The 25,213-nt window shown below is 39.6% G+C and overlaps 1 protein-coding gene across 1 annotated transcript; it reads right to left on the bottom strand.

Annotated features, from left to right (window-relative positions):
* Nucleotides 1–3,536: 3,536 nt before the first annotated feature.
* On the bottom strand, nt 3,537–25,178 carry C9 (complement C9; the record flags this gene model as incomplete). Its single annotated transcript, XM_082013688.1, has 11 exons — nt 3,537–3,697; nt 4,527–4,755; nt 4,962–5,140; nt 7,164–7,292; nt 8,682–8,922; nt 11,191–11,409; nt 15,669–15,807; nt 17,464–17,611; nt 18,983–19,130; nt 19,785–19,902; nt 25,093–25,178. 11 exons carry the CDS (start codon nt 25,176–25,178, stop codon nt 3,537–3,539), a joined length of 1,797 nt encoding a protein of 598 aa, XP_081869814.1.
* Nucleotides 25,179–25,213: the final 35 nt, after the last annotated feature.

A 25,213-nucleotide genomic window follows, 5' to 3' on the forward strand; every position in this document is an offset into this window, starting at 1 on the left:
CATTCTGTGAAATTAGGGTTTCACATAACATCAGTACTAGAGCACTGACAGGTTTGCTGTATCGCTCTAAGTCCTGAAACACTGGTTTTCAATTAAATTTTCAATGCAATATATCAATATTATCTATAATATAGATAATAGCGAATCTCACTACAGATATCTGTAGTGGCAATTAGCAAACATATGACCTATTTTCTAAAAAGCAGAGAATTACTAGGGCACCTGCAGGCTTATTTACTTAAGTGCATTATACAACTCTAAGAATAGATTTGAAAAAACAAATTGAAAGAGAAAATATTAGGTATATGTAGCTACATTTAAGGTAGGTTTCATTAAAGATGGATTATGTCTGAATAACTTAATATCTGTTTTACAAAGTTTAACTGGTGTTTTAGGCAAAGGTAATACAATTAACTTGATCTATCTAGATTTTAGAGGATTTCATATAATGTCTTTTGTTGAATTTTAAGTGATGAGAATTGGAAGAGGATGTGGCCTGTCGGAAAGACTGTAAGGTACATAGGGAGCTGGCTAAAGCAACATCAGTTTAGAAATGGAAAGGGAATTCCTGAGTTTAACTGGGATTACTAGCAGTGTTCTGCAGGGATATGTCATGGGCCTGATCCTGCTCATTGCTTGGATCAGGAGTCTGGTTTAATAGCTGGGCCTATACCAATGTTATCTGAAGATGTAGTAAATTGAATGGTTCTGCTAATACTAGGGAGAATCAGGTCGTTACACGGGAAGAATGAGAAGACTGTGTACTGGAGTGCGCAGTAGGCAAGTGATATTTAGAAGACGCAGGAAAAGAGTTTGTGCAGAACACTGATGAGAGCTCTTTTAGAGTATTGTGTACAGTCCTAGTCAACTATGTTGAGTGGCATTTAAACTGACACAGGTACAGATGTAGTCTTTAATATGAGTAGAAGGACCTCCTGGCTTCTGAAAGGACACTAAAAGAGCTTGCCTTATCTAACTTAAGAAAGTGAAGGTGAAAGAGACTGTGATAAGGTCTGTAAGTATCAAGGAAGAATGATTATTTATACTAAAAAATAAAGGATTTAAATCAAATGGATATAAATAGGTTGTGAGTACATTTAAAGTGGGAATTAGACAAAATTTTATATTAATTTGTATTCATTCATATTCAATAATGATCTTCCAAAGAGGATAGAGGAGGAAGGAGATCAGTAAGGCTTTCATATGCTACATGAGCAATTTACGAAAGAGACTTAATGACAGGACAGGGAGGATTCTGACATTAGAAAAAAAAAATCTGTTTGTCAAATGAAGAATACAAACTGTACTGGAAAGATGCTTGGTCGGTGTGTCTTGTCACACTGAATGTTACATCTCAGACTATGGTAGGTTTCCCTAAGCCTACCCTCTTTATTTTTTTTTTTAAACCAGGAATGTTTGCATGTGCAGCTCTTGAGGAATTTTTCTGTCTCCTAGGGATATGCTGATATCTGACAGATCTGCTCTTGATGAAGATTCCTGCTGTTCCCACAGTGAGGCAGTAACATCAGATCTTCCACCAAGACCAGCTTTATCCCAGCTGCACGGTGCGGCAAAGTACATAAATGTTTGATTTGAGGCTTTCTGAAATGTCCCAAGAAGACTGCAGGGATGCTAGGTGCATGTGTGCTCCCTGCATTGAGAAAATCCTGTGTTTGCACCTGGGAACATTAATTAGTGGAAGACTATTTCCACTTCTGTGGTGTTAAGGGAACTGTTCGTGGTGGCAGGAACCAGTGACAGGCCTTTTTTGGTCTGCCTGTGTAGCATGGGGTGTGATTCACTTTGATCATCAGTAGACTTTCACTTTTTGAATGCTCTGCTACTGTAGGGGCCTGGGAGACAGTTCTCCTGCTTTCTTTTGTGATGTTTGGTCTTCGGTACTAAAATTCTTCAGGGTCACTTGTGGTGGGCAGGAGGCAGGTAAAGAATGTTCCAGGGGACTCTTCCTGACCTGGACTGCAAGTATGCAAGTGACTGATCTCATTGATCTGATGGCTCTTACCATTCCTGTTTTTCAAAACTGCTCAGCCCTCATATACCTTTGTTCTTAACTTTAAAAAGATTTATTTTCTTGTATCTTGCTTCCATGTAGATCTTCTTGTGTCTAGTAGAATAGCTGAGTTAACATTAATACCTTTTCCTCAACAGGGACATTAATTTCTTTTTGTTTTCTCAAATTTTTTCATGAAACTTCTTTGAGAACTATGCTTCCTCCCCACTCCAAATAAATTTTCCAGTAATTGTCTGCTAGCTTCAAAAGTCACTGAGGAAGACTAACAGATAGGTGCAATGACAACACAATTGCCTCAGCCTTTGCCTCCTTTCCTTTGGAAGTTTTGCTAAAAATATGGATGATAATATAATAACCTTTCTATCCCTTTGTAATGTGCCTCTGATTTCAAATAACAATCTTTAACACATTGACATAGACAAAATACCATGTCAGGCTATTCAGCAAATGTCTGGAGGAGCAAGAGTAATAATTCTAGTAAAACTGCATGTCTTCATAAACACACTGGTGATTCAGTGTATGAATTAGATATAAGATGTGGGGCTGGAAATAAGTCCACAAAGGCATTTTGCTGAAGATAATGAACCTCATTATCTCAGGTTCTTTACTAAAAATATACCATCAATCCGCTGAGCTCATATACATTATTCTGATACTCATGCTGGATTTGAATTCTTGAAAACATACCACAAAGAATTACGAAAAAAAAAAACCATTGACAAGGGGACATCATTATGCCATTGACTAACAAAGATAAATAATTTGTGTTCTCATGATGGCCACAGGCAGATAAAAGATGGACCACACTGCATCAGCCCACTGCATCAGTGCTGTTGTTTATTAGTGTATTACTTTGTTTTGATTAGCGATCATTTAAGCTGCAGATGCTATTAAGTCATGGCATTCCATTGCTCTCAGGTAGCTAGCTGGCCAGCAGATACTGTGATTTGTAGAATTGATTTGGAATCCATTACTGTCTTCTAAAAAAGGGAAAAAAATAGTAAAGAAGTGATAGAAGATAGTAGCTATGAAATATATATTGGTCAAAATTTAAGTGAAATAGTACTCTCATGACTCACCAAGGACATGATTTCACTGTGTCTCAAATATGACTGTAATGTAAAATTAAAATTAAATTAAAATTAATTAAATTAAAATATTACTGTAATGTAAAATAAATCTAATGAAGAATGAATCAAAACACTGTGATTTTTAGAGCTGGATTTTTTAGTCTGTTCTTATCCAGAACTCCATTTTACTCTTGAAGTTTTGTGATCAAGACATTCAAATACGAATCTAAACATTCACAAATTCCAGCTACAGGGTGGCTGTTGTTAAAAGCTGTCTTAAGTGACAGATTTAAATGAAACATGTACATGGACTTACCCATCATTTCTTCAACTGTATCACTGAAATGCCCCAAATATTGGCTTACCATTTATTCTAAAGGGCAATAACACCTTAGTACTTAGAGAGACTACTTACCTGTTTTTGAGCAGCATAACTATTTTCCTTCTCCACAGGGCCGTTTTTCAATGCTTTCTCCCTCACATGGTCTGCCACCAGGCTCTGGTGTAGGATTATTACACTGGCGAGTTCGAGTGCTTTCTCCGTTGATGCAGATCGACCAAGCACTCCAACAGCTCCAGCCTCCATCAGTGACAACTGGTATTAAGACACTAGGATTAGTCCAGCATCTCTTTGTCTTCTGTGCAGTGACAGAAAGATTAATTAGAACTTTTTACTTGCCACTTTTGAGGGTGGACAAGGTAGAACATGATTCAATTTTTACGTTCTCAGCTATGGTGACTCTGCAGATCATCACACCCTCTAGCACACATCCCATCACACAGATTTGGCTTTTGAAAACACCCTTGTCAGTGCTACTGCTTAAGAGCCCAGAGTTTTAAACACTTTTGTCACCCTGGGAAGCTCCCTGAATATCAAGTTCTAAGGCCCATTTTGGGCACCTGTGCTTTAGAAATGTGGCCACAGGGAATGAATTTACTGCACAGTAATTTTTTTACATTGTTAGTTGTGGAATTGCATTCATCGCCTGCTTCCCCTTTGTGGACCAATCTAATATTAAGCTAGCACAATAATTATGAAATGTGAGCATGTGTTAGCAAACACAGTGCTTTTGCAGGAAACTGAAGGCAAAATAGTTTATCATGTGGTGAGATTGATTTTGCCTGAAATCAGCTTACCGTTACCACACTATTCTTCAATAAAGATCCTGTTTACTTAAATGAACATGGGGTGTCATTCCAAGACACAACAATGTATGTGGGACAATGTACTCTAAATTGAGTGCCCTCTCTATGGAGAGAACCCAGTGACTTATGTACACTAACTTCCACACCATATACTCATGAGATTTGACAGCAGTAGGTACAAGAGAGTACCATGACATCCTTATTAAGACTCATTTTGTAAGGATATTGTTCACTATAATAAGTATGCTCATTTTAGTCTGTCTGGAGTATTTACTAACCTTTAATTAATGTTGATTTGGGAATCTGACATGCAATTCCCTTAAAGTAGCTTGAGCACATGCATGTACAGGCTCCATCTACCAGCACAAGGGTGCCTCCATTTTTGCAGGGTTCACATTTGCACACGCTGTATTCGGTAATGTAGTCTTCAATTGCTTTTTCCAAGTTTTGTTTCTTTAAATATGCATTTCTCATCTTAACTGGAACAAGCGTATGTATTGGAGAAGGCTGTAGAAGAAAAAAGACCATGCATAACAGACTTTTCCGAAGTTCTGAATCCTTTTGTTATACCCATCATTAGAGTAAGCATCTGAATAAACTGACAAGATGAAGAACCTATCTGAAAGTTCATGATCAACTTGAAGTCTCACCTCCATCTTAGAATAAAAGCTTTCAAACTGTAAGAGCCACAGCTTTGAAGAAGTTGTACTTACCCTTTGCTGTATCACTACTGGAGCATCAACCAAAGACTTAGCCCACTGTATGTAATCCTCTACATCAACCATTTTGGATCCTCGCAGTAACATTTCTTTTATTTTAACTGAAAAGTCAATCTTCCCTCCATCAACTAAGGAAATTACATCATCAATGATAGCATCATCCTTAAATTCTGCTGCAGAAAGAAAGAAGAAAGGATGAATAAGAAACTTTAATGCCTATGAATCTTGAAGAACAGCTGTCCTTTTAGTGCAACCAATCAATCTCTGTAAAATGACCATAGAGAGAAGAACCTTTCACTCTCTGGTTGTGGTGAAATTCAATCTTTCTTTGCTCATACCTCTTATGTGGGAGGAAATCTTCTATTTTGCAGTTAAACTAGAAAACCCTATATCTGAAAAGAAAAGAACGGGTAAGACAATATGAGAGACATTATGGAAATCATAGCCATTTGATAACAAGCCAAGGATAATGTAAGTAATGCTACTGTATCATTTGAGCTGAACCAGAAAAGGGCAGGAATTGGAACAGCAGGAGCTTCTGCTTCATAACTAAAACACAAGAACAGAGCACTGGAAAGAATTGCCTCTTCTGTGCACAATAGTAAATCTCATGGCTTTTCGCAATTTTTAGGTCATGTGATAAAAGCATCCTCTCCAGACACACGAAGGAGCAGAGAGGAACAATGACAGGCAGGGAAACACAAGTAGTCTAATCGGAGAAAGAGAACCCCGCCTTGACTCTTCCCAGGCCTGTCCCAGCAGAGCCATTAGCCCCACGGGATGGGGCTGAGGATGAGTCAACAGCAAGATGAGTCAATGGAAAGTCTCTCTGGATGCAAAGAAGGACATTTTGAGATTACACAGACATAAATACTTAGCATATATTTAGGGGAGTGCTGTTGAAGAGGTAAGATGGGATCAAGGTGGCTTTGGGAGGAACACGCATGGGGGAAAACAGAGGGATAAAGGCAAAATGTGGTCTGATTGCATATAGAAATGTGGCTGCTCACTGAGCTTGTCTGCCATGTACTGTCTTGGATCTTTGCAGTCTGTCCTGGTTTCCCATTAAATTTAATTTCTAACTATTTTCCTGCGTGAGGAGACTCTATTCTGCATGCATATGTGTGTATGGAGGTCTGTGTACCAGTAACTAGAGTTGGACAATGGCTGTTAGGGACCTGGTGTTGTGGTGCCAATAACTGGAGCGAGTGAGGATACATATGTCAGTACGTGATCCCTAGCAAATATCAAGCCAGACTAGCAAGTGAATAGGGTAAGTGGCTCGGGAGCCAAGTATCAAAGTGGCTGTTAGTCTGGCCTAGATATGTACATGTCTCTAGAGTGAAACAACTGGAGGAGCTGGCTACTGGAGTGACCAGGTCTTAGAGGCCTGTAGAAACTTCAGGGTCCTGGGGTTAACTGAGATCTATTTGCATGTGAGTGTGTGACTGTGTAAGGAGGTAAGAGGATCCAAGGGCCAGTTGGTGGCTAGACTGGACACCTGAGGCCAGCTACTCTGTGTGGGTAGATGTGTGTGTTGGTGTGCATCAGGTGGTCTGTACCAGCAATGGGAGTGAAGCTGTGAGCCTTGGGGTGTTGTATATCCACGTTCCAGCTACAGGGGGAGACTAAGGACCCAGTTGCTCGTTCAGTTGAATGTCTAAGGTCAGCTGCTGGAAGGATCTGTATTGGCTATATATGTATATTGAGGACGGTCTGAAATACCTGAGGGTTGTGCTGTCTGGGGAGAATATCTGGGGAGATTAACCTACTTGAGCAGGGGTGTGGTCAAGATGGCCTCCAGAGGACCCTTCCAACCTCAACCATTGTGTGATTCTGTGATATTTCCCACTAACAGACTTTCACCCTGATCAGGTGGAAAGGAGAACAGGATGAAGCCATCTGTGCTGTTTACGTTTGCCTGAGTGCTGTGCTTCTGTCGATATTGATTTATGTGGCCAGCAATGTGAGTATGTATGTACGTGTAATATAAGTGTGTTTGTGTGTATGCCTACTGGGAACACATGCTCAGCCTGGCTTGACCTGGGAGTATGGAAATACAGCAGCCTCACCTCTACCCGTCTACTGGACTTGTCCTTTCGCTAAAGCAATAACTATATTGATTATGAAAAGGGAAGCAATTGGTATCATCTTTCCTTAAGCAAAAGATATAGTGTAAAATAAAGATATACGTACAGTTGTCCTTCACGTTAATCTTCTCACATTTACCACCATCAATATTAACATTGGCATGTAAGTCTTCATATACAATATTGGCATCTAAGTGATAGCCAAGGCATCTTTTCACATCTTCTATAGTGATACCTGGAAGTGGAAATAATTAGGTGATTTGATGGATTGAATGACTATAAATAATGTGACATAATTACTCTTGGAGAATAAATTTCAGGGTTATTGGAAATGTTTATGGCTTTCTTCCCATTTACCTTCTGCTTTTTCCTCTTCCATGAAATTAATGTAAGGATATGTAAGGATGATTGTATTTGAAACGCCTGCACAGAGGCAGATGAAACCTACAGTGATGAGGAAAATGCCAAAACCCTCCAAAATCTGATATCTATTTTCTTGATCTAGATGAAAGCAGATGTCCCTCAAGGGACCACTCTTTCCATATATTCTGTTGGAATTTTGTCTTAGCTGCTTACCATTTGCTCTTTTTATGTGCTAAATTATTCTATCCTTCCAGTCTCTATCTCCTAACCTCAAGTATGTTTCTCCACTCCTTTTCCCCATAAAGTTAATTAACACCACTAACCTCTTACAAGTACTCTGTTCCCATGAATTCTAATTCTCCTCTATCCTCTAGTGCTCCAGCACCTGCTTTCTATTTATTAAACTCAAACGTATCATCTGGAACTTTACTCTTGTGTTCAGAAAGAATTTTGCTTAAGATTGGTACTTAAAAAAAAAAAGCAGCACCACAATCTCCAGGTGCTGAACAGAGTAATACTGGGATATGTAAGTGACATTTTTGCCCCATGTCCCATTGCATAGTCTGAATATCTGATAGTAATATTGTTGGTGGTGCTGCATGCAGCAGGTATTTATTTTCTGATCTCCAAAATCAGCATGAGAATTACCTTTTTAAACTTTATTCCAGAATGATCACTTCAATCCATCACAAAACCACATAAATCTGAACCACAGATGAGGGAGGATTAAATTACTACTTCCCTATCTTAAACAGGGCAAGGAAAATTCCAGTATGAATATTAAGGTCTATAAAAACAGTGTCAACACACTCACACCATGTGATTTCAAGGAGGCTCTTGAATGTATTCCTTATTTTTTGCCACCACCATACTCTTACAGTGTTTGTACCAGAAGAAGGGATCAACTAGCAAAAGGGATTTAAGCTTTAGGCAGATTTTCTAGGTATTGGGAATCTCTTGTGAATCATGTCACACCATTTAGTAGTACTAGTATTTTCAAGAGGCTTGTTTAATATTATTCTTTTTCTCAGCTACAGACTTAAAACACAGACTTCAAACAATTCTGAAAGTTACAAAGTGTGACTCTCATCTATGTTGAACTCATGAAATTCTCTAACTGGTGTGCCACAAGCAGCACACACTGAACTGTTCTGTTCTCAGTAGTGCTCCATATGCACAAATTTATCCTCGTAGATCTCTTTGCATGACTGGAGACTGGGTGATAATTTGCATACCTTAGCAGGGCCAGTGGAATGCATACCTATTCGAGACATAGCGTAATTATCCAGCACATACACAAGTTCATATTTTCCTCCTACAGTTCCAGAGACGGCATAGTGGGTTCCATAATCTTCTAGGAATTTGAAATATTCCCCCTTATCATATTCAGCAGGCAGAAAGTTTAGATCATCAAGGAAACTATCTGTGAGATGGACATCACGACTCCGCATTTGGAATCTTCCCAGCTGAATCTTTCCTTTTACATACAGAAAGGTTTGGTTCTGAATGCAAGGAGAGTAAAGCAGATGAGAGTGCCATTCTGTTATGCAGCACAGCAGGAGAATCTCTTTTGTTTTACTTCCAAAGAAACTGCAGCACTTTTAAACATGTTATTCAATCTAGAGTTTTGGAAGAGGAACAAACTTTGTAAATTCAAATTAAATACTCTCCAATTTAAACTGAAGAAGCAGCAAGAGATTTAGATCATTTCAGTTCTTCCAGTTTTGCAGAACTCTCCCCTTACTAATTTCAGAAAGCTCTTTGTGATCTGTTTGACAACAAGGTCTCTCTTTAAGGACAGTATCTACTGAAAGTGCCTTTCTGACTTTCATGACATTGAAAAGTAATTCCATACGGCTTGCCAGATAACTGAAGCTGCCCACTGAAGTCAGCTGCAGTTTTGTCTTTGTTTATAGTCAGGGCAGAACTAAGTTCTCTCTTTTTTTGGATCACTTCTCTGTTATTCTCAGACTGTCAGAAGGAAGTGCACAGCTCAAATTAAAAACAAAAACAACCCCCAAAATAACATAATAAAATGAGAATTAATCAGGAAAAAATCCCTTTGAGGCATTTGACCCATACATATGTTCTAACTCTAGGTTTAGTGGCTGTTTTTTTCATAAATTACACTGCAGATGGTTTTATATCATAATCTAAACTAGGACCTAGCTGCTGCCAGTAACATATGACAATTTGTGAAATAGTTGCACTTAAGACTCTAAGAAAACATGTGCCTTCCAACCCCCATTATTATCTACAGTACTTATGTGACTCCCTTAAGAGTAATGCCTAACAGGGGGTACGTGGAAAGGATTTAGCAACTGACCATCACACTAGCTGGCTCCATTTAAAGGATCTTAAACTGCTGACTCACATGCTGCTTAGGACTGGCAGAAATCTTCAGGCATCTAAATCTCTGAGGAAATCTTTGTATGTGCAAATATTCCTGCCATCCAGCAAGTACAAAATCCCTTACTCTCCTGGTGTCCCAGGGGTACTCCTGGCTTTAACTTGCAGGTGAGCCCTGGAGTGTTCTCCACCAGGGACTGCCACTCCACTAAACTGCAGCAACGTGAGTTTACACTGATAGACCTTTGCCTTCCACAGAGCAAAACTCATTTTCTGAACTGATCTCTGAGCAAGAATTTGAGGCCAAATCTCCTATCACAAGCCAGTAGATCATGGGCAATCTGCAATATACCCTGAGATACAGAACTTGATCTTTTGCATCTGTGGAGATGAATGCTTTGAGATTTAAATGGTCCGTTTCCATCCCAAGAAAGTCAGTGCTGAATATCAGCTTCTCTTTATACTACAGACCTGTCTCTTGAGCATTATTTTAATTAATCAGTTATAAAAGTTATCTTCATTTTCCTTTATATACATTTGATCTCCAGTGCTCTGAAGGGGTCCTAGACAACAAAGGTGACAAGAAACTTGAAAGATTGAATTAGTCGAGGCAGATCTATTCTTCCTTGCATGTGGTGGATTAGGCCATAGTGTCTAGCATGTCTAGTGACCTCACTAGATGTTAAGACTGCTTCTTTAATAGCAAATGAAATGGAATAGGGCCTTTCCTGTGGCTCAAAGGGCTGGTAGAGTGGTATAGCTTATGTGCAACCCCAGCATAGGCTTGCTTCTCCAGACTGTCTACTGGGAACATTCCTTTCAGACATGCTGCAGGGCACCACAGGATGAGCATTGCTTATGAGAGCATGAGAGCTGGCACAGACCAAAATCACGGCAGCAGTGTGCTCGTAAAACTACAGATTATTGTGTGCCAGTGCTAATGCCCGTGCCTCTTAGCCTAGGCTAGTTTATTAGTACAGACATACTTGAATGGCTGAGATCTGATCTTTCAGTTATTATTCTACATGTCTATTTTGAGTTTACCTAGTGTAGGCATACTCAGTGGCAATTTTTATTCCAGGACCTGACCTAATTTTCCACACTGCACTAGATCAGACCTGCTCTCTAATCAAGATGAGATCAGGGATCTTTGGGTCTTTCTAACGTCAAGCCCCTTTTGAAGATGACTAGTTTCTAGTCAAGGGTAAACAGTGGGAAGATGAAGCTACATTTGGTTATAGTTTGGCCAACTCTGAAATCTTAACCCTAGTATTGCCAGTATTTAACTTTTGTGAATAAATTACAGAAAAGCAGCATGCAACTAGAATACTTAGGAAGATTAATATTGTGTTATTCTAATACTGTAAATTTTACTGTTTTTAAAATAGTTACATTAAATGCTTTAGCTTGGTTAAACTTACCCTTTCTGTGGAGCTTTTCAGGATAGAACTTAAACTTGAATTCTTGCTATAGTGATACTTGAAATTTCCTTCTGAACCATTTTTGTTACTTCCTTCAGTTGGTGTGTATTTCAGGGACAGGTCAGCATTAAAGTATTTTTGCTTTTCTATGTAAACCTCTCGTAACATTTTTACACGATCATGATAGAACACAGATGTGAAAGTTTTGTCTGCTTTTGTCTTAGAAAAGAGGAGGAAAAGGTTGTATGAGAAAACAAAACAGGCAGTAATAGAAAAATCAATGTAGCACTTTAAAGTTATATGTCTTACATAGCTTAGCAATACATTTTCTTACAGCTGTTTTTCCTTTTAAAATAAAACAAATGGAAATACCACCCCCTCTCCAAACGACCTCATCTGGATCAGCTCAGTGGTTTAAAACTCAACGGAAAACTACAGTGACGATATTTCAGTGAGTGTTAAATCTCAGCATGTAATACTGTCAAAGTAATTTATGTGTGTCAACAGTTCCTTCACATGTAAGAAGTAGTAGTCTCCAGCTCCTTCCTAGAACACAGACAAGATTTGCTACTAGGTCCTGACATCTGAAATGAATTAGAATTACGATTTTTCTTTCTTTTCTTATAGCAGACAATAGCTAATTCAGAATACCTATTTTAGTGTTGTGGAGGGTTTTTTGTATACTTTAGCAGAAGATACAATTTTAGTAACTGAAAATGGTTATGCATCAAAATCAAATATGAACAAGGATGTCTGGGCCAGATTTACTTATTTTGGGCAGGGTCTGGTTTAAATTGTCATTGTTCTATGAAGTTTCTAGTTACAGTGATAGGCAGAGCATTTGGTAAGCAAAATACTGCTTTGATTTCTGAAATGCATTTGACGATTTTCTAAGATCATCAACATTTTTAGTGTTTGAACAACGCTGGAAGTCATAGTCTGAATCTCAAAAGCCGATTAGATTTTTTTTTCAGTGGCACAGAGAAAGTCATCACTGATGAGAAAACCCAAACAGGACTAGAGTATCATAATATTGTTCCTGCCTTTTTATCGGTGTCTTTTGTGTATCCTTGAAAAAGTAACTTGGTTGCTACTGCTCTACCCAGTAAAAGTTAGGTATCATATTCCTTTCTGTAGGTCTCCTGTACATCTCATCCACTCATATTATAAACATTCCAGGAAGACAATTTCACTTACTAGCAGGAGCTTATTGACAGGGCTTCAAACTAGACTCAAAGAGGGAGTGGGATAATATCGGAACCAACTGTGGGATGACACATCAAGGTTAGAAGGACAGTGTGCTAGCAAGGTCCCTCAGCCTGTTGCACCAGAGAAAGACCTCAGAGGAACTTAAGGAGTTTCTTCTTAGAGGATGACATGGCTGACAGCCCAGCTGAAGTGCCTCTACACCAATGCACGCAGCACGGACAACAAACAGGAGGGTCTGGAAGCCACCATGCTGCTAGAAAGCTGTGACTTGGTTGCCATTACTGAAACTTGGTGGGATGAATCCCACAACTGGAGTGCAACTACAGAAGGCTACAAGCTGTTCAGAAGGGACAAGTGAGGAAGGAAGGGCAGAGGCTTTGCCCTCCATGTCAAGAAATGGATAGAGTGCAAAGAGCTGTCTCTGCAGAATAGCCACGAGCTGGTCGAAAGCTTATGGGTAAGGATCAGAGATCGAGGCAACAAAGGGAACCTTGTGGCTGGTGTCTACTACAGGATGCCCGGTCAAGGGGAGTCTACTGACAAAGCCTTCTTACTCCAGCTACAGGAGGCATCACGCTCACAGGCTCTTATCCTGCTGGGGAACTTCAGCCACTCCAACACCTGCTGGAAAAGTAGCACAGAGAGCTATAGGCAATTCAGGAGACTCCTGGAGTGCACGGAGGATAACTTCCTATGCCAGGTAATAGAGATCCCTACCAGAGGGGATGCCATACTGGACCTGGTGGTCACCAACACAAGTGAGCTAATTGGTGACATCAAGATTGGAGGCAGCCTGGGCTGCAGTGATCCTAAACTGGTGGAGTTCGCAGTCCTGAGGGATATGGGGCAGGTGAAGAGTAAAGTCAGGACCCTGAATTTTAGGAAAGCAAACTCCCAGCTCTTCAGGGCTTCAGGTCAATAGGACCCCCTGGGAAACTGCCCCCAGGGGCAAGGGAGCAGAACAGAGCTGGCAGATCTTTAAGGACGCTTTCCACAGAGTGCAAGAGCTCTCAATCCCCAGGTGTAAGAAATTGGGAAAGGAAGGCAGGAGACCAGCATGGCTGAGTGGAGACCTGCTGGTCAAATTCAAGAGCAAGAGGGAAACGTACAGGCAGTGGAAGCAGTGACAGGTATCGTGGGATGAGTTTAGGGATGCTGCCCAGTTGTGTAGGGATGAGGTCAGGAGGGCCAAGACGCAGCTGGAGCTGAACTTGGCAAGGGATGCAAAGAATAGTAAGAGGGGCTTCTATAGGTATGTCAGCCAGAAAAGCAAGGTGAAAGAAAGTGTAACCCCCTTGATGGGGAAGACTGGCAAACTGGTAACAATGGACAAGGAGAAGGCTGAGGTACTCAAGAACTTCTTTGCCTCAGTCTTCACGGCAGTGTCTCTTCCCACACCTCTTGAGTGAATGGCCTGCAAGATGGGGAGTGGAGGAGCAAAGTCCCTCCCACTCTAAGAGAAGATCAGATTCAAGACCACCTGAGGAACCTGAACATGCACAAATCTATGAGACATGATGAGATGCATCCCAGACTCCTAAGGAAATTGCCAAGCCACTCTCCATGATACTTGAAAAGTCATGGCAGTCAAGTGAAGTCCCTGGAGACTGGAAAAAGGGAAATATTGCACCCATTTTATAAAAAGGGTAGCAAGGAGGATTTCTGGGAACTACCAACGCATCAGTTTCCCCTCTGTGCCTGAGATCACGGAACAGATCCTCCTAGAAACTATGCTAAGGCACATGGAGGACAGGGAGGTGATTTGAGACAGCATGTCTTCACCAAGGGCAAGTCCTGCCTGAACAACGTAGTGGCTTTCTATGAGCAAGTCCTGCCTGACCAACCTAGTGGCTTTCTATGGTGGAGTGACCACAACAGTGGACAAGGGAACAGCTACTGATGTCATCTATCTGGACTCCTGTAAGGCCTTTAACATGGCCCCCCACAACATCCTTCTGTCTAAATTGGAGAGAGATGGATTTGATGTGAGGACTGTTTGGTGGAATTGGTTGGATGGTTGAATCCAGAGGGTAGTGGTCAACAGATCAATGTCCAGATGGAGATCAGTGATGGGTGTGTCCCTCAGGGATCCATATTGGGACCAGCACTCTTTAATATCTTCATCAATGACATATAGACAGTGGGATCAAGTGCACCTTCAGCAGGTTTGCAGATGACACCAAGCTGAGTGGTGCAGTTGACATGCCTGAGGGACAGGGTACCATCCAGAGGGACCTGACAAGATCGAGGAATGGGCCTGTGTGAACTTCATGAGGTTCAATAAGGCCAAGTGTGGGGTCCTACACCTGGGTCGGGGCAACCCACGGTATTAGTACAGGCTGGGGATGAATGAATCAAGAGGAACCTTGCCACGATGGACTTGGGGGTACTGGTGGATGAGAAGCTGGATGTGAGTCGGCAATGTGTGCTCGCAGCCCAGAAGGCCAGCTGTATCCTGGGCTGCATCCAAAGAAGCATGATTCAGCCCCTCTGCTGCAATTTGGTGAAACCTCACCTGGAGTACTGCATCCAACTGTGGGGCCCTCAGCACAGGAAAGACATGGACCTGTTGGAACGGGTCCAGAGGAGGGCCACAACAATGGTCAGGGGGATGGAACACCCTTTCTATGGGGACAGGCTGAGAGAGTTGGCGTTGTTCAGCCTGGAAAAGAGAAGGCTCTGGGAAGACCTTATTGCAGCCTTCCACTACTTAAAGAGGGCTTATAAGAAAGATGGGGACAGACTTGTTAGCAGGGCCTGTTGCGATAAGACAAAGGGTAATGGTTTTAAACTAAAAGAGTGTAGATTTAGGCTAGGTCTAAGGAAGCAATATTTCACAATGAGGGTGGTGAAACACTGACCCAGGTTGCCCAGAGAGGTAGTACATGCCCCATCCCTGGCAACTTTCAAGATCAGGTTGGACGGGGCTCTGAGCAACCTGATGTAGTTGATGATGTCCCTGCTGATTGCAGGGGGCTTGGACTAAGTGACCTTAAAAGGTCCCTTCCAACCCAAACTATTCTATCATTCTATGATTCTACTAGGCACAGGTACAGCAATGAACATGTGGGACTTTATCTGTCGCAACTAAGGTTAACTGCTAAAGCAAATGATAACATAAACTGTTTCCCTCTGGACTTTATGAAAAGCTTGATAACAAAAAGCTGCTGCTGGCTGACTGAAGAGATATTGTGAGTCTTCCAGGAGGATGTCAGTATTCATCATGCAGGTAAACACAACCTAGTTTGCGCAGAAGCAGTTAGACTTACATCGTAAGTGAGAACACCCACATTCCATGGCTTGCGGTAGTATGTCCGCGTGTTTCCATCACGCACCCTTTCACAAATACCATTGAAAAAGTCATTGTCAAATGCGCTGGCCATTGGCTGCATCCCTAAAACATTGATTCTACAAGAGAAATACAGGTGGGGTTACACTTCAAAATAAGACATGTCAGCTCCCATAGCCTGTAGACAATGGTATTGTGACTGGAAAAGTCCAATTCTGTAAAGGATGGAGACTATAGCTGTGGAACTGAATCTTGCTTCATCCACAGGAGCTTGCCTCATCTCTTGTGATTCTCTCATCTGTGTAATGGACATAACAATACATCTTTTGTAAAGCACTTTTAGGGCCATGTATGAGAAATAAACAAATAAAGATAGATATTAAACATCAAACACAGTGAGAACCTTAGGAATAAGAGGAGGTAAAAAGTATTCCTTCTTGATAAATGTATTTGTGAGGAAGAATTCATCAGAGGTGTAAGAGAGACATCTCAACAGCTACTTCTAAACTTTTTTTTTCATAACCTATAATAGTTTGTTTCCGGTAGGAACTTTTGTATCAAGTGTGTACAAGATCCATCAAATCTGTAGAAGGAATATACAGGCACTCCTAGTAATGTCTCTTCTCCCAGGGTGTGACCTGGTGGAATAACAGAATTCCCTGGAGCAGAGGAGAGGAAATCTGAACCACTATAAATCCAGAGAAGTGGCTATATCAGCTGTATAGCTCTATGCATGTACATACCAATGTACAATAGTTAATTCAAAAAATAACTGCTCCTTGGAGGATTCTATTTTTTTTTTAATCTTTCTGTGTCTTCTTCACAGATTTGAATCTTTTCAGTATTTCCAATATTTATGTCTGATATATGTCCATGTACCTATCTGATTGTAGAACGTGGTTATCGATTCCTCGGTCACTAGTGTCACTACAGCACACCTATACAACATTTTCTCATGGAAAATTTTAGTAATGGATTATAATACAAATAATAAAGAAGCCACTTCTAAAAATTACTAAGTACCTGGCTTACTTCCCCGTGCTACAAGGGCAGCATTTTTGGTCCTCTGCAATAATACTGTTATCAAAATTAAATGAAAAGGATGCATCCTTTTCATTTAAACACAAGGTGGTGCTGTAGTATACTTTTATTTTCATTTGTTCCAGTTTGGATAGCTGCCTTCTAACTCGATTTGTAGATGAACAATACGTCACGCTATCTTTTAGTTTGAAATGAAATCCAGCAGGGTCTGAAAACAGATTAATTTTTGACTTAGATTAATGAGGACAACTCCTGTAAACAAGGAAGATCTGGGAAGTAGAGAATGCAATATTGGAAAAAAGCTGCAGGCAGTGTTGTTGCAGTAAGACATCCCATTGTATCAATAATCAAGACACATTTTCTCCCCTTTAGACATGCATGTTAATAAAGTAATTGAGAATGAGTTACTTGTTATGAAATATCACTTGCTTTACATTTAAATTATAAGTATTGCAAGTATATTCATGTAAGCTCTATGTATGATTCTGTGTATTAACATAATGATTGATTTACACTGTCTGTATAAATATTTTATCCCCCCCCAAGTATACAAGATAAAACAGTAGTTAGGTGTTCTTCCAAAAGCTACATAGCATTTCTGAATACAAATGCAAACACGATTCAGATTCCAATTTTGATAATAATGTCAGTGTGCCCCAGTGTTTTCAGCTGGCTTCGGAGACAGTCCTAGACTCTTCACGAGGCCCAATACTACTTTTTTTTTCATTACATACCCTTGTCCTGCAGTCCTGCCAACTTCAGACACATCAATATCATGGTTACGGCAAGGTGATCGTGGGGTGGATTCACAGTTATCTTCATCAGAAAAGTCTCCACAGTCATTATCTACATTACACACAAGTCGTCGCTTTATACATCGACCTAATCAAAGAATAAAACATTGAATGAATACACTTTTTTTTTCCAAGATGGACTTTAAATGACACCCCCAGCTACTCTTCACTGAGATCTTCCTCTTAGTTTATTTCTATTATTGTCACAAGGAATTCGAGTCTTACACCCTGCCTCCTTCAAATGCAAAAAACCCCCATACTAATATATTTACTTATGAGTTTACTAGGAAGGATAAGAAAAGTAAATGACAGGAGAACTGCTGTCATTTGCAGAAAGCCGTTACTTACTGTAATTGCTTCTATATTATTCTTTGATTATTAGTGTGGTTTTTTTAAATTGTATTAAGAGAATACAGGAAAAAATTAATTCAGTATCAACTAAGAATTATTTCTAAATTGTTTAAATTGTTGCTAATAGGACTATACTATTTGGACACTGTAGTGTCCAAAACTGTAGTGATTTCAGTTCTAAAGCAATAGTAAAGTAGTAATTCTCCTGAGATTGTGTATCACAGCTTTTAAAAAGACTGATTTATTTTTTACTACAGGATTTAAAGATTTGGGGTAAATTTAGTCCTAGCATAATAAAGCAACACTTGTTGATATCAACTGCCTCACCTATAAGTGCCATGCAATTGCTGTGAACTAGTAGTTAAACACATACTTTTAAATTTTTCTTTCTCTATTGCACTTCAAAGTATTTGAGACAAAGACAATACTGACAATGGCTTGGGACTCAAAATTCATCTTTCCTTTTCTGTTTTGACTAGTTTTATTATCATTAAGTTCTCCTATTTTATTTTGATTTATGATGAATCTTGAACATTACATTCATTCATATGCTATGTATGCATCACTTTACAAATTTATGTCTCACTTTGGATCTAGAGGCATTCTGGTCTCCAGCTAGCATCTATCATATCACTTCAGTCACTAAAGCTCCTTATCTATTTTGTTAAAATTCTTTCAGTCCTTATTTTTCCCAATGGTTTTTCATAAAACAGTGATTCTGTAGCAGGTGGGGTAGTTACGCTAAAAGAAAGGACACTCATAGTATGGTCAACTTTTAACCATGGAGTGGAAATTATAGAAGAATTTAAACTAGATGCAAACTATAATGGGAGTTGAAAGGAATGTACCCCTTCTCAAGCATTGTTCATGCTGTGGTTTTGGTGTTGTGGCCTTGCAACCCACCTGTCTACACACTGGGGACCCTCTTTAAACCCTAGCAATAAAGCACTGCTTCAGGAAATCATCCCCAACTAGAAAAGCACAGAAGCATATCTCTCTTTTTGTGTATGCATTTTGTCTTCAGTGGAAACTGATTTAACTTCACAGAACTAAGACGTGGTTTCCTGAGTTATTGCATAACTCTTTCTGTCATGAAAACAAAACCTACCAGAATTGCATTGAAAGTCACTACCACAGTCTGGTTCTGGTTCTTCAGGACAGACTTGGCTTGTTTTACAGCTTTGTGTATCTCCTAAGGTCTCGAGGCATGGTCTTCCACCAAACTGTCCAAATCTTTCAATACGTCTAGAGCGAAACTTGAAACATAAGTAACACTATTAACATTGCTTAGAGAGAAAACAGAACTACCAGAACTGAAGGATTTCCAGCCTAAGTTAGAAACTTTCAAAATGAATCATCTTTGGTGAAATTTTCGGTTGAAAATCCATAGGAACAGATATAGTGTAAAAAAAGTGTACAGGAACATTGAATTAATAATAACGTTTTAGCAAGTATGTATTTAGTTTATTTCAGTATTTTCATTATTTTCAATCCAGGGAGGACACGCATCATATATATTTTGTATGTTTTCAATTCTTCCATTTTTTTTGAGTCTCATAAGAACTACCCAAGAAAATAAAAATCTATTTTTGAGAAAAAATTGCTTTTTATTTAAAAAGGGAAAATGTATTGCAAAGTAATGTTCCTAATAGAAACAGCCACGTGACCAAAACAGATAATTTCTATCAAGAAAATATTTTGACTGAGAACAATTGACCAGTTTTGTACATGTGGATATAATCTTTTTTTACTCTTACAACTTCAGATCTGAAATGATTACAGGTTTCATCAAAACATGAATATACAATATTAAGAGTTGCAATCTGGTATTTTCTGATAACCCAAAGGCAGTCAGATAATATCCCTTTGGTTGTGGCTTTGGAAAAAACTTACTTACAACTATAGCTTACCCTTTGATAGGTGCATGGGTCGCAGGGCCCCCACGCACTCCAGCTGCTCAGCTTACAATCTATCGGAGATGGAGCATTCAGTTCTCTTGTTCCCCTGTGGAAAGCTTTTTCTGAAGAGCTGTCAAACAAAATATTCCAGTACAGTCCTGGGCAATACACTAAAATTGTATGTGAGTTTGTATTTAAACCATTTATCAATATTTTGGAAGTGTCTTCAAGCTGTTTTCTGCTTCACTTTCATAGCAGTACTTGGTACTTCTATGTATAAACAGCTGCCTAATCTTAAATTCTTCAGTGGTTTACAATTACATTAAAAAAACCTTGAAGACTTAATAACCCAAGTTTTTTTAACCTTTTTTAGATCTTCGTGCATACTCATGCTCTCCGGGTGGGTTATGCTATTGAAGAGAATCAAACAGTAATACATAAAGAACACCTGCATTTCCCCTATTCAGACAGTGTTCCCCGTAGTTAAAACTGAAGACACAAGAACAGCAGCACATCTCAAATAGACATAGCACTTCATTATATGTCTTTCTGATTTTTTACTTACTAAGTTTAACTAGGTTGCCCCTAACACTAGATAAAAATTTAAATGCTTTCCTGAGTTGAAAGAAGGCTCATAAATAAAGGTATTATTTGCTAATAGCCTAACATGTATAGTTGGAAAAAAACAGACAAGTGTTTAGCTATCTAAGTATTGTTCAGCTTGCCAAATTGAGTATTTTGCCAGTTAGGCCTGTATTTCCTAGAGTGACTCGTCATTTTGGTGCTCAGTTTTAAATACCATGAAACTCCTGGGTCTCAATAAGTAAAAGGCCATCACTTTATAGAAAGTTTCTTTAAAGAGTTTCTTTAAAGCACCCAGAGCTAGACATTAAAAACTGATGCACTCTAGGATGACTTGTTAATTTAAAAAACCCAGGCCAATAGTTTACTGGTGACCTTATCTTCGTGGGTAACAGTTCTGGAAAGCAGAGGAATGGAGGAACATTGAAATCTAACTTGCCGTTTTGCTCTCTGTGATTTATTCCATTTTGGCCTTACATGCTGAGTATTCACCCACTGAAAAGCAATTCTGTCTGTATACCTCTCCAGGTTAATGCTACTGCCTCTGCTCCACAATGAGACTGTCTTTGCTGAGTCCAGCTGGTTGGCAGATCTGCAGCTCCTGCAGTGTGATGTATGGACTTTTGTTGCAGGCAGGGCTTTGCCCTCCACTCTTTGACCCCCTTCCCTTGTACAAATATGTCAGGAGTCCAAACAAATGTAACCTGATTCCACAAGATTGAGAAATCTGTGGTTTGGACAAGGAAGATATACCAGTTGGTTCAGCTTTCTGGTGCCATTTATTGTATGTTCAGGTTACATACATAGTAAATTGTTATTGAAACACTAAATCAACCTATGCCTCTTTCCAGCTATTGAATCTTACACAGCTGAGGGATCACAGGGTTATTGTGCAGCCTTTTATACACTCAGCTGACCCTGACTGGTTGTGATGCCTCAGATTTTCTGCTGTCACACACATGCACCACAGCTGCTACTAGAAGTACCTGTATCACATGCTCCCACTGTCCTGCCTGCTGCTCCTAAACACCTCTCTTCCCAGAATTCTCCTGACCTCAAGCTAGGGCCTGCAGTAAATATATCCTTGGCTGAGGCTGTTGCTTTCAACAGGTAGGATTCTGAAAAAAAGAAACAGCAAAAAGCACAAATATGCCCAATATGTATGGATGGCAGAAATGAGATGAAGGCCCATACAATAGGGACCTCCCAAACTCTCAGCTGGTAGGGAAGTGTGAAGCTTTGCTGCGTGCCTGGCACCATGAATTGGGGTACCTGATAGAGGATGGAGATCCAACCTTGTGAAAAGTCCATTTTACACAGAATTCTATTTCACTAATTCTCTGGTGGACTCTGAGCACCTAAATCAATAACCCACTGGTTGGCAGCTGAAAATGCTGGGAACTTGGGAGATAGCACTTGAATACCTGCCTTGTTCTTACTCCTCTGCCCGTGCATCCTTTAATGATCACTATCAGGAATAGGGTAATGGATCAGCTGTCTCTCTGCTCTGACCCAGAAAGACTGTGATTGGATTAATTGTGGTACTTTTAATCTGAGTCTTTTCTTATATTTTCACATGCCCACTTAGGGGCCAGCTTTCTTCCTCCAGTGCTGTTGATGTTTACAATCCCAAAACACTCTGCAAGGTGTGTATATTTCAAATATTGATTACACATGCATGCTTACATCCATCAGAATGATACTTCAGTCTGGGAAGTGATACAAATTTTTGAAATTGTAATTCTACCTGAAGTTGCACTGTGTTATATTAAGGTTTATAACTCAAAAATAAGGAAAAAAAAGTATAAAGCATCTCTCAGAAGCCTTCCACAGAAAAGACTAAGTCCTAGAAGGTAGTTTTATAGAAGTTTGTAGGCACTATGCAGAATTTGCTTCAGGGGAAATGTCTTCTGAATATAAAAAAACCTACCATGAGAACAATTAAACACTGGAATAGGTTACCCAAAGAAATGCTAGAATGTCTCGCACTGGAAGTATTAAAGACTCTTTGGCAGGACTCCTGAATAACCTAATCCAAGGCCCTGCTTTGAACAGAACATTGTACAAGATCTCTAGAGGTCCCTTCCAACCTAGACTTCTCAATGCATTCTACACTTCTGTGGAATTGTGGAAAGTTATAGTATATTTGAAGTTTGATGTAGCCCTCCAGTCTTCAAAAGCGATTCCTTTGCCTATAATTATCTCATCTTACAAATAGTTCAGCAATACTACAATTACTGTAACTTCATAATAAGCAGGCAATGCTTTGAAAATTGCTGAACGATATTCTATTAAATATGTTTTCACGACTCAGCATGACAGTAACATCAATGGAGGGAAGAAATGAAAATCTATTGGTCTGGCAAATGGATGAGACTGAGCTTGTTCTTTCCTATGTCTGCAAAAACGGCCGCATATATGACCTTTCTGTCTCCTTACTGATGTAGGACTGTAAATTTCTGAGTAAAAACATTTATTCTGGCATCTTAGGTTGATGCCAGCCTTTAAGGTTGTCCTTAAACATAGTAGGAGTGGGAACCCTTAGACCTTAAAGGTATATTGAAGCACATAATAGGATTTCTAAAGGCAGATGCATATCTTATTCCTAGCAATTATCAGGTATTCAGGTACTGTAGAAGTTTACACTGAAACGCATTTCTGAACATTTAAATTATTACCTGAAAAACACAGGCAAAATCCCTTGCAGTCAGCAAGAACAAAGCATGAAGAGCAATGTCTAAGGAGTGCCTAAATGAGCAATTAGGATCTGTACTGCCTTGAGTCTGAAGAGTCTCCCAAAGGTTCTTATAAGTCATTATTTTTAGTCTAAAATAAAAATCTCAGCCAGAAAATGCTGAATTGAACTTTTCAGTGCAAATAGAAGTCTTGCCATCAACTGTCTGCAAACTAGTTGATGGTAGTCTTTGAGCTGACTTTCAGGTAGCACAGGTTTTCAATCCCAACTGAGCAACTTCTGCAAGAATATTCACTGAGTCATGTACACAGAATCCAGGCTAGTGTACAGAGTTCGCATGTTCTCCTGTAGATCCAGCTTTAGGGTTTATGTATTTACTTGAGGTTAGAGAAAGAAAAAAAAAAAAAATCAGGAAAAGCTAATTGCAAATGAGTCTCGTGAACTCTGAAACACCAACAATGCAGTCACTATCCAGATTAATCTGGAAATTCAAAGGGACATACATGGAAGGGGCATTTTATTCAACATCATTGTTTAGAAAAAGCAAAGATATTAGGAAAATTGTGAGGCTTGACACCTCCACATTAAACCCAGGGAGAAAGGGTGACTGAAAAAAACCATGCTGAAACAGGAGACACCAAGTCACACAATTTAAGTAGGAGAGGAGCTAAAAGCAGTTCAGCTACTAAAGAATGTCACTGAAGGGGGCAGTTGGGAGCAAGAGTTTCAGATACAAGCATAGGTATCAAAATACCTCCTCTGCTATCCATTATTGGGGAGGTTTGATGGACAGAAGAGTTCTTGTTGGAAAGGAAAAGCCATTTCAGAGGCAGTACACAAAATTACTTGCACCTTGTCTGGCATTGCACAATACACTCTGTACACCCTCAGACCACACAGCTTTGGTGATTTGTTGTTGATCAATACATCAAAATACAGACCTGTTCTGTTCATCAGTTATAAAACTGATGACTCAAGAAGTAGTCTTGGTTTGAGAGTTAGCACTGACCAAGAGAAAAGGCATGACTCTTGAACTTGGAGACATGATGCATCACATGAGGGCATAATTTTGCCAACTGTAGTTGCTAGCACCATTACGAAGCTGCATAGTCTTTGGTATGATGTTGAGTCAAGCTGCTGGCCCACATTGCCTGCTATGGACTCTCTGTAATAGTTATCTTCTAGATTGACTGTTTCTAACAGAATATATCAAACCTGTCCTTTAATTGGATCTGAATGCTAAAATAATAATAACCATCCAAACATAGGAAGAGAGGGAAACAGCAATCTTTATAGTTTTGAAGGCTGCTCTTCAAAATCCTCTTCAGATATTTCAAGTGATAATAGCAGCAGCCACCCTCAGGCCTAGACACGTGTGCAAGAAGCAGTACTTGGTTAAGTAGTATGCACATGTCATCACAAAATGCTTCACATACTGCAACTTCAGTCTTAAAGCAGATGATTCCAAATTTATTCTTAATGTACATGTATCTATTATGACTCACTTTTTTTTACCATTTAGTACTGAGCATTCTCATAAATGACATAGAGCTGCCAGTCTATTTCTGGTAGTGTAGCTCTTCAGTTGTTTTCGTATGGTATTTTTGTAGGGACTAAGCCTTTAGTTCTCTTTCTAGTAATAGAGTGAAAAAACAAAGGCTATATTTCAAAAGAATTAGAAATAGCTAGTCTAGGAAACTTTAAATAGGAATAGAAGTACTGTCAGCATAAAACTGTGTATACTCAGAAAGATTGAGATTAGATTATATTTTCACACTCAGCATGCAGTAGAAAGTAGTTGCCTGAGCTCTCTCTGCAAGACCGTGGCTTCAACTGCTATTGGTCTCCTTTATTGTACCACATACATGCAAAATACATGGATAAACCATTTCTATTTGACTCCTTGAACTACAGTCAGAAGTAGTTTCCTTTTTCATTGGAAATCTGAGCAAGCTCATTACATATGTCTGCATTGGAGGTTTTTTCCTCAGTGTTGGAAAAATGAAACAGTATAGACATCTGCAGAAGACCAAGGACACTTACCTTCTGCTCTCCCCCAAAAGTAAGGCAGTCACCTCTAAATTGCATAGTATGGATATAAGCTGCAGAATAACATGCATGCGTCCCATTTTGTAGATGACTAGACAAGAACTGCCATGACTAA

Source organism: Phaethon aethereus, assembly GCF_964289735.1.
Source record: "Phaethon aethereus genome assembly, chromosome: Z".
Taxonomy (NCBI): domain Eukaryota; kingdom Metazoa; phylum Chordata; class Aves; order Phaethontiformes; family Phaethontidae; genus Phaethon; species Phaethon aethereus.